The 17,887-nt window shown below is 32.9% G+C and overlaps 1 protein-coding gene across 2 annotated transcripts in view; it reads left to right on the forward strand.

The window, feature by feature from the left end:
• LOC142330058 (uncharacterized) overlaps positions 1-15,615 on the forward strand; it is a 40,974-nt gene extending 25,359 nt beyond the window's left edge. Inside the window, exon 4 of one of the 2 annotated variants that reach the window (XM_075375091.1) lies at positions 14,755-15,615. In XM_075375091.1, coding sequence (XP_075231206.1) covers positions 14,755-14,784 — 30 coding nt within the window. In that variant the 3' untranslated portion in view covers positions 14,785-15,615. The remainder of the gene's footprint in view (positions 1-14,754) is intronic. The other variant, XM_075375090.1, reaches the window with a different exon arrangement.
• Positions 15,616-17,887: the final 2,272 nt, after the last annotated feature.

Raw genomic sequence — 17,887 nt, forward strand, 5'->3', positions numbered from 1 at the left:
ACTAATATACAGGTGATTTAAAAAGAACTTTACAGATTTAAAAGCATATAAAACTGTAATTACGTAATTTACGTATTCGATTGAGATCTCAATTTATACCGAATCACATCACGTTTTGACTAGAAGATAGTTCATTAGTATCGAATTTGGCTACTGATGGGGCTCGCTATCTTAGTTACACTATTTGCAATCAAGAACAGCAATTTAACGTAATTTTCGTAAGAGTACAGTAGGGAGACTCTTAATAGACATACAATTTATTCTTGGCATCAAACCTTCGTTGACACAGGTTTTTCTGTTAAACATACTCACCATAACGTCTACGCATCCCTGACGTTTCTGCGGAAAAACTCAGAGAAAGCTTTGAACGTAATCTGAAGAAATCACCTCGACGAACGTCACGTAAGACTGGCATTCCACAAACGACTGTTTGGCGCGTATTATGTAAACGATTGCACTTGAAGCCGTACAAACTAACTGCGGTTCAACACATTACAGATGACGACCAACTTCCTCGGCTGCAGTGTAGTGTGGAAGTGACGGATAGAATTGGAAACAACGATACATCTTTAGTGATTAATCAACGTTTCACATCAGCGAAAAGGTGAACACCCATAACTGCCGAATATGGGTTAAAAAAAACCCTCATGAAACTTTGCAGCACATTCGTGATAGCCCTAAGGTCAATGTTTTTTTATGCTTAAGCAAACAAAGATTGTACGGCCCGTTCTTCATTCAGGAAGCAAACCGTAAATGGTATCGTTTACCTCGACATGCTTCAAAATATTCTAATTTCTCAGTTAGTCAATGATGACAGAGATGGGTGCCATTACTATCAACAAGACGGGGCCCCACCTCTCTACCCCCTAGAAGTCCCGAGATTTTTTTGATACTCGATTCCCAGGTCGGTGGATTGGTTGTGAAGGTCCAATTGCATGGCCACTTCGCTCTCCAGATTTGATCCCGCTAGATTTTTTCTTGTAGAGTTTCATTAAAGATCGGGTTTATGTTCCACTTTTGCTCGCTGATCATGTTGAGCTAAGTCTACGAATTAACCCCGAAGCTGCATAGGGAATGCCCGACTTGCTAGCTGCAGTCTGGAATAAAATTGACTTCAGGTGGGTTATATATCGTATTACAAATGGAAGCCATATCGAACCACAGTGAATGTTTTGATGATAAACTTGTGGTTTTCTATGTAATGAGACTTCAATCGAATATATAAGGTATCTCAATAAATTTTTAAATGTACTTAAATTTATGAAGTCCTTTTTGAATCACCCATATACGAATGACCTGACCTTCTTTGAAATTCTTTTGTTTACATTATATTAAAGATCAGAGATGAAGATAAAAAGATGTACAAAATTTATCCGACATACAATAAACATAGTATTTCCTTCAAACAATACTATTTGTTTAGAAAAAAAATCTACATATGCTAAATGGTCTCAAAAAGAAGGATCTGCAAAAAACTTCCGACTAAAAATTCTATACTGTTTTATTTATCTTTTAATATACTAATAATAACTATTAAACTTTTAAATAAAACACAAAATTCATATTTTATACAATATTAATTAGTTTCCATTTAAATTATTAAGGTAGAAAGGATAAAATTAGTCCAATTCCTTTAAATATAATAAGATAAATTTTGGAGTGCCTTAAAATAATTCTTATCTAGCATTTTCAGAAAACATTTAACAAAATAATACTTTAAAAATGCTTTATTTACGAGATGTTATCTCTAAAGTAAAGACTGTTTTATTGTAAAAAAATTATGAAAACTTCATTAATATTTTCGATTTCTCTTAAACTACATACCTTATACTACTTCTGTATATAATGGCCACATGAATTAACATATTTATCGTAGCGATACACCAGCTGCAACATAGCCTCGTCGTATTCTTCTGCCGCCAGTCCATTTAGCCACCGATTAATAGCACTTTTAAGTTCATCGTCACCCGCGAATTGCATACTGCTCAAAGATTCTTTCAATTTTCTAAACAAATGGTAATCAGAAGGGGCTAAGTCTGGACTACGAGGTGTATGAGAAAAGAGATTGGTAACACTACGAGCAATCTGGCAACTCTGTGTCTACCGGTCTGTGCTAGACCGGTTTGTTCATCTCTTCCACATGATCAGTATGAGTTTCAATTCCGTTCAGCCAACACATTATTTTTGACAACGCCATCAGTGAAGTTGTGTTTTTGTTGTGTGTTACGAAAATGGGGCATCTTAATTTAGAGCGACATTGTGCGATCAAGTTTTGTGTTAAACTTGGGGAATCCGTGAGCGTGACCTTTGAAAAGTTTAAACAGGCCTTTACGGAACATTGCATATCAAGAGCACAAGTTTTCCGCTGGCACAAATCATTTTTGGAAGTCCGAGAACACGTTGAAGATCAACCTCACTCAGGGAGACCTTTAACTTTAAAATCTGACATAAACGTTGAGCGTGTGAGGGTTCTTGTGAGATCAGACCGTCGTTTAACAAGGATGATGAGTGAACAGTTAAATTTAAACACTTTCACCGTACATAAAAATTTGACAGACGATTTAGACATGCGAAAGGTTTGTGACAATTTCATGACAATGCCCCGTGTCACACTGCCATTTCCATCACGGAATTTTGACTTCAAAACGCATTCCTACGGTTCCTCAACCTCTTATTCCCCTGATTTGAGTCCTTGTGACTTTCCTTTCCCCGAAAATGAAACATGTCTTAAAAAGATGTCATTTTGTAACTCTGGAGAACATTCAAAAGACTGTGACCGACCAGTAAATGCCCTACCAGTTGAAGCTTTCCAGCGCTGCTACCAGGAGTGGGAACAACGATTCCGTTGGTGTATAGCTGCCCAAGGGAACTACTGTGAAGGGGATAATATTGTTGTTTGAAAAAAATAAAAACTTTGGTAAGTAAAAAGTCAGCCTCATTACTTTTCTCACACACCTCGTATATGGTGGGGGATCGTAAATTTCCCATTAAATGTTCTCAGTAAATCACGTGTCGGACCCGCAACATGTGGACGTACATTATCGTGCAGCTGGGCGACGCCATCGGTCAGCCGCCCACGTCGCCGATTTTGAATGGTGCACCGTAACTTACGTAAAGTTTCGCATTAGGCTTCCACATTTACAGTCATTCCATGCGGCACGAAATCAATCAGTAGTATGCCAAACCGATCCCAAAAGACTGTGGCCATCAGGTTGCGTCCAAATGGCTGCGGCTTGACCTTCGTCGTCTGGGTGGTGATTTAGGATGACGCAATTCACTTGACTGCTGTTTTCTTTCAGGCGTGTAATATGCAATCAACGTTTCATCACCGGTAACAATCGAATTAAGGAACTCATCCCCTTTTTCTGTGTAACGCAACAAAAATTTCAAAGGAGATCCCAATCGGATTTTTTTGTACGTTGCGTTGTTAAGACGTGCGGCACCTAAAGTGCACAAACCTTTCCGAAGCCCAAATGGTCATGAACGATGCGACTGATAACAGCTCTTGAAACAGAGGAAAAAGGAGAAAATTGTTGCCGACGATCTTTTCTGATTTCATCATCACGCGTTTCAACAAGTCCTGGAAGATTATCGAGGGCCTCCCCGAACGTTCTATATCGTGCGCATTAATTCAGTTATTTCTAAACCTTTCACACACCATTTTCGGACGTTTCTTTTATTCATTACATTATCACCGTACACAGCAGTCAACTGCCTATGAATTTCAGCCGATGTATGATGGTTTAACAAACATATGACTCCTCGTATTTCACAATCGGCGGCAACAACGATTTTTTTATTCATTTCCTAACGTAATAATCACATGTAATCAATGACACTACAACGCAACAACTTACAGACAACAATGCAGTGTGTACATTACTAGCGTGGCCATGAACGACACAGATTCGCCAACCTTAAGGAGAGAAATTTCCCAGCGGTCTTTACTTTAGAGAACTTTCGTAGTATAATTTCTTCTTTAACCAATGTTAAATATATGTAATTTGTTACCTTTACGAATTATAAGAATTTACGATTTGTAAAAATAAAAAATTAACTATTACCAGCAAAAAACTTGAGGGAATCAATTTTATTTAGTTCCTAGTTTATTAATTAAAAAACTCCACAAATGGACGAAAAACGAATTATTAATTAAACAGATTTTTTCAAATAAATATATATCTAAACAAATTACATACCATAAAAATATAACATAAAAAGACCAGCTGTAGACAACAGATTCTAATTACCTTAAAATTAATATGACATATAATTAATTATTAATTGTTTAGTTATCCAGTTTGTTAGTAACAAACTTTGTAACAAAGTAATAACTATAACAATTATATCAATTTCAGTAACTACACAATAGGAACAGGAACGCTAGGAGTTTCAACAGTTTCATTCCAATTAATAACTACCATAATTTAAAAAAAAATGTTTAGTAATTTCATCTTAGATGTTGGTCTATAAAACCAGGTCAACGGAAAAATTAACAGTGGAAAAATTTAGCAATCTATTCGTATTATTTAATTTTCTAATAAAAACCATCAATTTGCTGTTAAAACCAGGTGTAACAATTACTATTTTGGTTGTCTCTTACCTGTTGCAAAATCCAGTCACATTAGGGTTACTGAGGTACTGAAATCGGTGCGGTTAATTTTTAAACTGATAACAATTATTTTATATCGAGGTAACATCAAAAACATGAATTAAATAAAACACAATTTTAACCATTTTCCATTATTTTCACGAGCAGAATAAGCTATGAAAATTCTGGGAAAGCTTCGTGATACAATCTGTATATAATATTACAGTTAATTTTTTTTTTACAATATTAAATACAATCTGTTCCCTCGGAAAGTATATAATTGATTTGAAGGAGAGAAAACCCAACAGCAATTAACTACTTTGTAATCCGTTTTATTCTGGCTGTCATCCTGTTGATTAATGATAATGAAATGAATTTTTTGTAGTGAATGAAAAAAATAAAATATCCTACCCGACTCGAACTCAAATCATCCGCATGAGAAGCATAGAAATTATCTATATCCACCACAGAGTCCAGTCGTGACTACAGTAGCATAATTATTATTTATAAAAATAAATATAATTTTGAATAATGCGATAGATTCCTCTTTTTTTGCATACATGTATTACTTGTTAAAATCAAGGAAATTTATGTTAAAAAATTCACATATTTACTTCCTTGTACGAAGTAAAGGAAGGTATTGTGATCGCCAACATTTTCAGATTTCAACAGAAATACCTATTTTGACCATACCTGAACTCATTTTGACTAGTTTCGGCGTGACATCTGAACGTAAGAATGTATCTCTCATAACTCAAAAAGATTAGCAGTACGATGTTAAAATTTTGGATTTAGGACTGTTATAACATCTAGTTGTGCACCTCCCATTTTAACTGCAATCCACCGGACCAAAAATGCCCAGTTTTCTTAACTGCAGTAATAGCCATCATTGAGAGATTTTCAACGATGAATGATAATTTCTACTTATTTTCATTAGTTCCAGAGTTATAGCTGAATAAAATTTTAATTAATGTTATATTTGGATCTCACAAAGGGAATGCACATCAGTTCGAATCAGACTTCATCTCCTTGTTTTTTAACTTTTATTTTTTAATTTAAATATATTGATTTATTAATAATTATTAACCTCAGATTGAAAAAAAAAATTACAATAAATAATAATTCAATAATAACAATAAAAAAAAGATATGAAAAAATATATGAAATTATTAATGAAATAAAATTTGATGTACTATTTACATTTAAAAAAAAAAATGTGTATATGTAATTTAATAAGCGTACAAGGAAATGTGGTGTACAAATCAGATTTTTCATATTACAATTTGTCTGTATTCGATAAAAAGACAGTGTTTGAATAGTTTGCGGCTAGGTCTTTAAAGAACGCGGTTGACCGAGCAACTAACTTACTGTATCCCGTATTGTTTTCATTAAATATTCAAATTCATTAAATAAACATATTCTTAATTTATAAAATTACTGCATTAATAATTTTTTATTTTATAAATCTCACTATTTTTATAAACCAAAAAGTTTACATAACAATATATTCGATATTATCAAATACAATTAGTTTTTTTTTAAGAAGAAAAAAAAGATTAATCCAAGTCAATAGTATACAAATATTATTTATTATTATAATAAATCAAAATTCATTCGGTTTAAAAAATAGATAGTTTACATAAAAATAAAAACAACTTATTTTTAATTATTAAAGATCTTTTACTGATCTTGAATAAAAGTCCATTTAAAACCATGATCTCGTTTATATTACGAGTAAACATTGGACCTTTAATTACTAAATTTCACATCATTATTTTCAAGTCATTTAAATATAAAGCGATGCGTTAATGTTAAAAGTGTAAGCTACCCTATCTTATTCGTGTTGTATTATAGTATAATATTAAATTTTAGGTAATATAATAATACATTTTTTTCATAGTATAATTTTTTATAAGCATGTATTGTAAAAGTGTATTACTGGTATTTTTTTTTATAAATTTTGTTTTTATAAGATATGCATTTTTAATATTATTACGTTCTATTAAATGAAATGTTTTATCTCTTTAATTGTTAGATAGATAATTTAATGTTTAAATAGCAAATGTAATAATATTTTTTATTACTTTAGACCGGAACACTTGTCTGGAGTGTTCCGGTCTTATGCAGCAAATATATATATGTAACATTTTACTTCATGGTTATTATCTTTTTTTTCTGTTTAGCCTCCGGAACTACCGTAAGGTATTATTTCAGAGGATGAATGAGGATGATATGTATGAATGTAAGTGAAGTGTAATCTTGTACAATCTCAGATCGACTATTCTTGAGATGTGTGGTTAATTAAATCCCAACCACCAAAAACACTGGTATCCATTATATTGTATTCAAATCCGTAAAAAGTTATTCTTATCTTCGCTAGGATTTGGACCTTAGAACTCTCAACTTCGAAATGTGCGATGACGAGTTAACTACTAAACCAATCCCGTGGGTTTACCGATTAAGCCTACTACTCTTCAAGATCTGCGAAATGGAATTGTTACAGCAGTGAATCCAATTACAAGAAACCAGTTAACAATAAAAATAATTTGGGACCAATTAAAATAATTAAATGTTATTTATAAATCTCGATTTTTATATATTTGTACAAAGAAAAGGAAGTATTGTGATCGCGAAAAATGACAGTTTTCAGATTTCAACGGAAATTTCGATTTGACCATCCCTCAATCCATTTTGACTATTTTCGGCGTGACGTCTGTACGTACGTATGTATCTCGCATAACCCAAAAACGATTAGGCGTAGAATGTTGTAATTTTGGATTTAGGACTGTTGTAACATCCATTTGTGTACCTCCACTTTTGATTGCAATCGACTTGATCAAAAGTGTCCAAAAGAGCCCAAAATCCAAAACATTTGCATTTTAGACTTTTTGTTAACTTCAGTAATAACCTCTCATTGCGAGCTTTTTAACGATATGTCATAAGTCGTACTGATTTTCATTGGTTCCAGAGTTATAGCCAAAAAAAATTAATTAATGAAATATTTGGCTATAACAAGGGGAAAGTACATAAATTTTTTTATTTTACTAATTAGTTCTGACTTTTTTTTCATATTTATTTTTATTGTTATTACGGAATTATTTATTGTGAAACATTTTTACAATTAGAGGTTAATAATTATTAATTAATCAATATAATTAAATTTAAAATGAAAAGTTGAAAAAAAGATGTCACCGGCGCTAAGGAGGGGATAAAAAATATTTCCACCTAAAAATTAAGAAAAACTGCAAATTTACTCAATACGACAGTAGTTGGATGTAAAAAAAAGTTTCACATGTTTAGCATACGACAAGCCCCATCATACAATTCCAGCAACATTTTGGTCATCCCTTGCCATAAGGGTAGGTTATATCAAAAATTGTTTCAGACAAAAGTTTTAGGTAATGTTTAAAGGACTTCTGACCACTTTAAACCGATTCGATGGTGTGCCTATTAAAGGAGGTATGATGTTTTTTGTCTTTAAAACTCCATTTTTTCCACCCCCTGAGCCAATGGTTGATGATATCAAAAAACTTTATTGTAATAAATTTTAGGCCCTTATCCAAAGAACAGAAGCAACTCTAAACAAATTCGATATTTTACTTAATAAGAAAGTTATAGTGATATTTTGTATTTTCAAAAAAGCTCCCATTTCCATTCCCATGGTCCGATTTTGGCCGTTAACGCACATGACCGAGATTTTTGGACTAGTTATTTTTAAGGAATAATTTGAAAGTGATTGACGCAAAATTACGGCAGTTATCGTATCCACAAGAAAGTGAAATATATATATATAATGTTACGTTTAAACCCCGAATACCGGTAATTCTTATGTTTTACCGGTAAATTCTAACATTTACCAAGTAACTTGGTAAAAGTCCGAAAAAATCTTGAAAACACATTTATTTCGGACTTTTACCAAATATTTTTGGTAATTATTGACATTTGCCATAGACTGTTGGTAAAAGTTGACAATTCTGTAATGAAATCACTCATAAGTTGCTTAAAAATTAACTCAAATTTATCTCTCCTAAATAAATGTTGCAATAAATCAATTGTATGACTTGGATTCTATGGAAATCAAAAATACGCTCTGAAGGAAAAATCAACCTTTAAACACATTGTCCAAGTATATGAGACCCAGGTAAATTTGAAAGACTATAAAATCAATGTATAAAGTGAAGAATAAATATGAAACAATGATTTTGAAAGAGTAAATCCATTTCAAAGGATAAAGCCTGTAGAATACAATTACCATTAAGAATAATCGATTAACTTTTTTGTGTAAAAATTATTCTTAATAATATTAAATAAAATTCAGTCACATTTTCTTAGCAGCATGTTTTTTTAATCATGGTGTTTTGTAAAAGGAAAGACGAATTTTACGATAAACAGAAAATAGGAAGGCTATATTTTAAAAAAACAGAATTTTTAGTTATATTTTTTAGGTTTTTTATATCTTTCCTTAAGTTTTAGATTGGTTTGAACGAACAAAATGACTGTATATAATGAAAAACGTTCAGTTGGGATTCAAAACTTTTTTCCCCGCAGCAAAAATTGAAAATAAATTGGGTTAAAAAACAATCCGGGTGTTAAACCCAGACTGTGTATTTAAGAGTTAACTATTAATTGATAATTCTCACGTTTGAAAATGATTATAAATAATCAAATTAATGATTATTTTGAAAATTATTTATTTTCAATCGCATAATCATTAGATATAAAATGTGTGCACTTAAAACTATACATTATTATTCTGTTGAATCTAATTACGGTTGCTTTTGAACGTCAATATTTTCTTCAATATTATCATAAACTTGTGTAGGCAGGCCACGTTTGGAATATGTAAAACAAATTGTTAGGGATGTAGGATGTAGAGGGTATACTGAAATGAAACGACTAGCACTAGATAGGGAATCTTGGAGAGCTGCATCAAACCAGTCAAATGACTGAAGACAAAAAAAAAAAAAATCATAAACTAAAAATAATACATGTGGCTTGTGGTTACTAAAATATGAGATAAACACTTTTGATTGAAACAAAATTCCATCAATTGTATGCTATATTTTATTGCACTCTCAGTTTGGTCATTCGATATAATTTAAGAAATCGAAATACTTCAATATTTGTTTTGAGAAATCCACATTAAAATCCCCATTGAAAGTCAATGGTAATTGATGAAAACGTATCATAACAAAGCCTTACGGATTACACTTATTTCGTACCCAGTTGACTGTTTCTCTTTTGCTCGGCTAAACTCTGTTCCTCCAAGTTCACTCGAATGAACGTTTCTCCTCGGAGCCTGACAGTTCAGACTTTGAAATGCCCATCCAAAAGCGCGTGGTGTGTCTAAAGAGCTTATCACTTCAAAAATTTCAATAATTCAACGTAACAAAAATATGTAATTTTACCATTAAAAGTCAATCAATAAAGAAAAATTCAGATCTTTTCTGTTAAAAGACAATTCTAAAATAACGTAAACAAGCGTTTGACCACGCCGTCATCAGCGCAAAATAGGTCTACTTATCACAGAACTATTCTCGCTCTGTTATAAATTAATTTTCACTCACGCTATTCAGAAAAATTCTTTGTTATAATTAAGGATGAATACAGAATAGTGCAGTGGGATCATTTGCCAATAAATTATTGATTATAATCTAGCTGAAATTATGTGGCTCGAAGGATAAAATAATGCTTATTCTCTTGATACAGTAGTAATATAATATTGTATTTCTCACAATATTGAACCTTCTCAGTAAATCCTCTGCAGATTAATTTTACAATATTTAGTTAATATTATTAATGGAGCCAAATATATTTTACCTACTATATTTTTTCTATTTACTGAGTAAGTTAATCATTTAAATAATAAAGAGTTAAAATAAAAAATCAAGTATGTTTAAAAATCTTAATAAAATAATAAGAAATTAATAAAATGATAAAATATATGTTAAAGCATCATTTATATATATATTCTATTCTGTCTTTGGTTTTAGTCATTTGACTGGAATGAAGCAACTTTCCAAGATTCCCTATCTAGTGCTAGTCGTTTCATTTCAGTATACCCCCCCACATCCTATATCACTAACAATTTGTTTTGCATATTCCAAATGTTGCCTGCGTGCACAATTTTTACCTTCTATCTGTCCCTCTAATATTAAATCGACTATTCCAGATGCCTTAATATGTGGCCTATAAGTCCGTCTCCTCTGTTAACTGTATTTTTCCAAATGCTTCTTTCTTCATCAATTTGCCCCAACACCTCTTCTTCATTTATCACCTTATCCACCCATCTGATTTTTAACATTCTCCTGTAGCACCATATTTCAAAAGCTTCTAATCTTTTTTTATCACTTACTCCGATCGCCCAAATTTCACTTCCATATAAAGCTATGCTCCAAATTAGTAAACCTAAAATTGATTTGCAGCAGTTCTTCAAAGCGTGCGAATTCCGCCGGTCTTGTAAGGTTTGTAAAAGCTTGTCAATCCAAGTCTTCCATAATCTGACTGATGTATTTTCTTCTAGGTCAGCCTCTATAATTTTTTCCTTTCACCAATATCACCAGCATACCATGTAATAGTCAACCATGTCTAAAATAGGTCCTATCCAGTTGTCTCTTCTCCGTTCTATTTTATTCCAAAGACGAGGCACTTCACTGATGTGGATACTTCACTGAGTAAAACTTCGTTATTTGTTACTCGATCAATCCACGAAATATGTAACATCCTTCTATAACACCATAATTCAAACGTTTCAATCCTTATCTTTTCATCTAAACCAAGGGTCCATACAATCACTTCCGTAAAGCAATACACTTCATACAAACGTCTTGAGTAAAGTTTTCCTCAGTTTTAAATTAATATTTTTGGATACAAACATTCCTTTCTTCCTACTGAAATCAGTTTTAGCCTGGTATATCATGCTCCCTATCTCTCTTTTACTGCGCCCATCAGATGTTTTTATGCAGCCAAGATATTTGAATTCCTCAGTATTATCTAAATGGTGACCATTTGGAGTTATATCAGCCTTTATTCAATACTTTCTCATCACCAGAATTTTAGTCTTGTTTGTATTTAACATTATATTGTATTTATCATATATTTCCATTTTTGCAGTATTTTAGTCAAATCTTCAATTTGAGCAAGAACTTCAATATAATCTGCAAAGCGCAACATGACTACTCTTTCACTTTGTATTTTTATTCCATTAAATTCATCCAGTTCTTTCATTACTTTATCGAGTCTCCTTGGAAAGTACGTATTAAAGAGTACTGGTGACAATGAGAATCCTTGTCTCACTACCCTGTTAATTCTCGCTTTATGCTGATGTTCAACAGGTCTTATCATTCTTACTTCTTCATTTACAGATTAAATATTATTCTCCCGTCTCTATACTTCATTTCCATCTCCTTCAATATCTTAAGTAGCTTATTCCATTTAACCTTGTTGAAACCTTTTCCAATAAAAGCTATAAAATGTCCTTGTCTTTCTTTATTCGCTTTTCAGTTATTATTAATCGGAGTATCAAGACTGCTGCTCGACTATTTTTTCCCTTTCTAAAACTGAATTGGTCCTTTTGTGAGATTTCTTCTACTCTGCTTCCAGTTTTTAAAAAAAATATTGTTATCAGAATCTTTGATGCATGTAAGGTAATGCTGAGTGTTCGATATAGCTCATATATTCTTGCTGAAGCCTTCTTTGGCAAAGGAACAATAAGGTATTTCTTGAAGGATGCCAGTAAAGACCCTGTTTCAAAAATTCTGCAACATGCTAAATAATCCATTTTTCATATTATCACCTGATTTTTTTATTAATTCAGCTGTATAGTCGTCAAGTCGTGGAGCTTTCCTACCTTTTAAGATCTCTACCGCTTTGTCAAACTCATCTGGTAGTATGCTATCTCCCAAATCATCTTGTTCAAATTCATCTTCATTCTCAAACACCATATCTCTTTCCACCTAGTTGCAACCTCTACATGAGGTTGTCCTTCTTCAATATGTTGTCATTCTTCGTCAATCTACTGAACTTGATTCTTCACTTAGCAGAGCAGAAATTGGCGACTAAATTGTATATTGAATTTAGAATATCACTTTTGACAAGTTTATCGACTTCTTTACACCTCTCCTCTATTAATCTTTCTATTTACTTTTTATCGTTTTATTTATTTCATTCCTCACCTTCCTGTGTTCCGCTTTTCCATCTTCAGAGTTAACGTGTTTTTAGATTTCTTACCTTATCAATCCTAACACCAATTCTTCAGTTCCCAATCTTTCCTGATCTGAGGTCTCTGGTTTCCTATTGTCTCTTCAGCCAACTTAAACAGGCTGTTTATAATAGCTCTCGATTACAATTAAATGGTTGCATCCTGTTGAGCTGAAGAATTTTCGTCACTCTTTTGTTTATGCCTTCTGAATTTATAAATACTTAAACTTCCTTAAGTTAGGAGGTCCAGCTCTTGATTTTTCATCAATATTTTTAAATTTTAGTTGATACTTCCCAAAACCATATTGTGGCGCTTATTAATATCAGGACTTACATACGCGCTACAGTCTTTTATTTGATTTTTAAACCTGTCTTTTACCAGAATGTAATGAATCTAAAATCTTCATTCATCTCATTCAGATGTCTTCCATGTGTATCGTCTTTGAGGATGATGTTGAAAACATTTGTTAAGATCCACAAGCTGATTTCTTTTGCAAAATTTGATTAGCTAATCTCCTCGTCCATAACTGACTCCCAGTCCAAAGGATCCTACGACTTCATCCATTCCCTCTCTTACATCGCATTCCAAGCCCCCATTAGGTTAGTAATAAATTTAAATCTCCTTTAATCTCATGTAAAATTCCAAAAATAAATTTAATGCACATTTACATTATCACAGACTCTTTTGGTTTCATCCCAACGGGTTAGTCTAGTGGTGAATGCGTCTTCCCAAGTCAGCTGATTTGGAAGTCGAGTCCAGCGTTCAAGTCCGAGTAAAGTCAGTTATTTATACATGGATTTGAATACTAGATTGTGGATACCAGTGTTCTTTGGTGGTTGGGTTTCAATTAACCACACATCTCAGGAATGGTAGAACTTGAGACTGCACAAGACTACCCTTCATTTGCACTCATACATATCATTCTCCTTCATCCTCTGAAGTATTATTTGAACGGTAATTACCGGAGGCTAATCAGTAAAAAGAAAGACAGAAAGAAGATTCTTGGTTCAGTATTTAGCTTGACTAATAGAATTCTTCCATTATTTTATATATACCGTTTCATATTTTCGCTCATTATTCTGTTCAAAATCAATGCAACTTTTCTACAGGAGATCCAATCGGGGAACTATTACTCTGAAATGTTTTACTAGAGCCCGGTTCATAATCAATTCCTAGGGAATCCTAGGAATCTTTAATGTGGTGATTTCCCTTTGCTTTCCACATCCTATCCCGTTGACCAGTAACGGTTCGTCCGGCTTTACAAGAGATTCCCTCCCCAAGGACATGAGGTTGCTCTGACATCTACCGGCTCATCTGCCCTGGAAGAGGCCGTTGGCTCTTGATAGATGGGGGGTCTCCATATTCCGGGGGACAAACTTGGTTCCTTCATTTATTAGCTGCTTGCTTAAACAAACGTGGCCGCGTCTCTACCTACCAATAGGAGGTGAATGTCAGAAGTTCCTTTTCTTCTATAATAGGACTTTAAAGGTCTTTCCTATTTCCTCAGATTCTTTAGATAGAAAAAAAAAATATAAATATTATATTATATAATGTAATTATAATATATTATATTATATATTTATAAATATATATATGAAATTGAAAACAAAATTACAAAAAAAAAGTGAATACTAATTACTAGAGCCACTGGTGAACTTTGTAGAACTTTATTAGAATAGTATATTTTCAACATAAAACAACCGTAAACTTTTAGTAATAGATAAATATTGTTTACTAATGGAAAAAATTCGAAAAAAATTACTGAAAGAACTTTTTCAAGGAAACATATTTTTGTTTAATTTTAGAAACAAATTTAGATTTGAAATATAAATTGTATTTTTAATTAAAATGATTACATCACAATAATACTTATATAAAATATCTAAATTACATGAATAATTTTTAATAACAATCACAAAAAATAAAATGGGTGAGTGAATGTAACACAGTTATGTTCTGATAGGTTGATTGGTTGACCAGGAATATACAGTGAAGAAACCCGAAGACACAATGAGGAAACCTGAAGACACTGCAACGGAATTCTACGAAGCGATTTTGTTAAAGCCAAACGAAACACCATCCACGCGACCGAGTAATTCTGAATTCAACGATTACAGCGTTAATGGAAGACGTAAGAGGACCACATTTTATCCGACGATTGTATCAAGAGGAATAAAATACGTGATACTAACACCCAGACCCATGAATGATTATAATTATTGTAGATTAAGGAGGCTTTTAATAGTACTCACTAATGAAGAAATTAAGAAAACGTACACAAAATTCAGAAAAATTCGATTGAAAATACACAAAAATGATATATGGAAAGATTGGCCCTGGTATACGGTTAAACGGACGTTAAGTAAAGGCACATCTTTGAATAAAGTACTTAAACATCGTTTTGGAAGGCTTTTTTATAGAACATATAAAATACATTTTACCAGAATGCGTCCTAAGACAACGTTTCTCTACAAACGTAAAAATACTTACTGGAAAATTCCAGAATCAGAAGGTCACGGTAGGGTTGGTCGTCCAAGTGATTTGTTTAAACGACCGACAAATTATCGAAGTATATATACTCGTAGAATACGTAAAAATGTAAGTACTATTAAAAAAATTTCTTAAACATTTAAATCAAATAAAAGCAAATGTATCAGAAATTTAGTTTTAGTATTAAATATAACATAATTGTATCACAGTATATTTGGTCTTATTTTAGAAAAAAAAAATTGTAAAAATAAAAAGACAAAAACAGTGTTGATAGTGACAAATTTCATGGCATAGCAATTATAAACAAAAACACAAAGCTATTTCTTTTATAAAAATGAGCTATATTAATTTAAAAATGATAAAATCCTTTTTTCTCCTAAAATAATAAATTATTAATAATAAAAGACGCACTTATGTAGCTAATTATTTATAGTTATTAACTTAATATCCTTCTAAATATTTTGATAAAAAATTTCATAGTATATCAATTTTTCGTTAAAACGTTACTATCAAAGTAAATTTTCTACTTGTTTAGGTAGCTAGACTACGAATAAAATTGATAATATTTTATATCGTCTATACTGATCTGTAAAAATAATATAAATACAACTTTGATATAATTTTATTTAAATAAATTAAAAAGTAAAACTCAGAAGGAATTTCAAAAATCGTATATTCCTCGGTAAATCAAACAATTTATATCGTAGTTTTGTTTTGAAAATTAAAGAAATATTGTAAGGAGTTGGTAAAGTAGATAGTAGGACCGAAGACAAACGATAAAGACAAGTAAATGGTAAGATAAAAATATTACGTACAAAGGTAATGGTAATTATTAATTCGAAATAAGACATATGTAGTGAATTCTAAAATGCGGGAAGGAGGAAACCACAGAACACCACAATATTTGTGTGTATGTAATTGGTGCCTGCAGCATAGGAAATCATGCTGGAAGGTATCCGGTGTGTTTTTCCTAGATATCATCAAGGGGTCTAAGCTGCGGACCGAAAGGATTTGACACGCGGTGTCCGCCATGTTGGACACCATAGTTACGAAGATGGCGCAAGAAATGCAGTAGTGAATAATTCCCCTGAGACTCCCTTAGGACTGTGTTCATATTAAAGCAGGTCCGACCCTCAAGATGAAATAAAAAAAAAAAAAATTCTAATTTACCAGATCATTCGGAAAGTTCTCGGCCTGTAAGTAAGTATGATAACGTAAGTATGACCAAATGACTATGGTGTTTGTCAAATATTGTCCTTTAGATGGCGTGCTGCAAAGATAACGACGCATGAGCGTAATTTCTGGTTTTGGCAAACGAGTAAAGCAAAAATCTTTTGAAAGAATTAGATTATGTTTCTCCTTCGTTTTGAACGGTAAAATGTGAGCTGCCAAATTTAAATGTGGTAGTAGATCCATTCAACATGATGGGTTCTCGGGACGTAAATTTTATAATTCTGTACTAAATGATCACTGAGCAAAGGTTACTGATATTGCAGACATCTAGATAAATCTTATCCATTACACTACATGATTTTTGGTTATGAGAAAACATTCTGCTCGAAGTGTGCAACGTTTGTTAACAGTCGATTGAAAACGTACTCGACTGAACATTTCTCAAGGGAGTTTCATCTTATTTAAGTGAAATTCCACTCAGTTTCTTTGACGTTTTATAATAGTAGATGAAACACAGATCACTATTACCCACGAGAGATCAAACAGCAGTCCAAAAATTGGGTGAGAGCAAGTAAAAGTGAACGAAAACAGTTTTAATCTGCAGGAAAAGTAACGGCTACGGTTTTATTTGGGATTCTCGTCTTCTAATGCCTACAGACTACCTGCAAGAAGACAAGTCCATCACGGGTTCAATACTGAACCGATTGAAGGGTGCTATTCAGGCTAAACGTCTACATTTGGCCAAAAAAAAAGTTTCACGATGATCATGCTCCTGCACACATGTCTCCGGTTGTTGCTGCAAAACTCAATAACATACGCCTTGAAGTACCTCTACATGCGCCGGTCTTGCCAGATTTTGCTCCCACCGATTATTTCTCTTCCTAAAACTGAAGGAAATAGCTGTCTGGATGAAGACTCACTTCAAATGATGAGGTCAAAGCAGAGACAACCACTAATTTTTCAGTGTTGAAAAAATCGCATTATACTGAGGATATTAATAAGTTGGAAAGTAGTTTTTTTCTCTCAGCTCCCCTGGGCCGGACCGACTTGTTGGCATTACGCTACCCAGGGGAGTGTCTTTATACTCAAATAGGCCTTCCCGCCTACCAAGCTATATACTGGCATGGCAGGTCGGCCTACCGGTAGCTCTTTTTGAGAGTAATCTTTTATTTTATATACCCCTTTCAGACACCACGCCATACCTGGAGTGTCGTGACGTGGTGTCGAGGTCTTTTCTCTATATCTTGTGTTTTATTATTCCCTAAACTATATCCCCAGGAGTCCCCAACGGCTCATTGGAACCGACACACCTCGGCATGCCGACCCTTCCCGCTGAGGCTGTCCTCCCTTCCCTAACCTAAATCAAAAACCCTGTCTCCTTTCGTCGATGTTTTTCTGCGATAAGATCTGTCTGGTGTAACACGCTATTTTCT

This window comes from Lycorma delicatula, chromosome 9 (genome assembly GCF_047948215.1).
Source record: "Lycorma delicatula isolate Av1 chromosome 9, ASM4794821v1, whole genome shotgun sequence".
Classification (NCBI taxonomy): domain Eukaryota; kingdom Metazoa; phylum Arthropoda; class Insecta; order Hemiptera; family Fulgoridae; genus Lycorma; species Lycorma delicatula.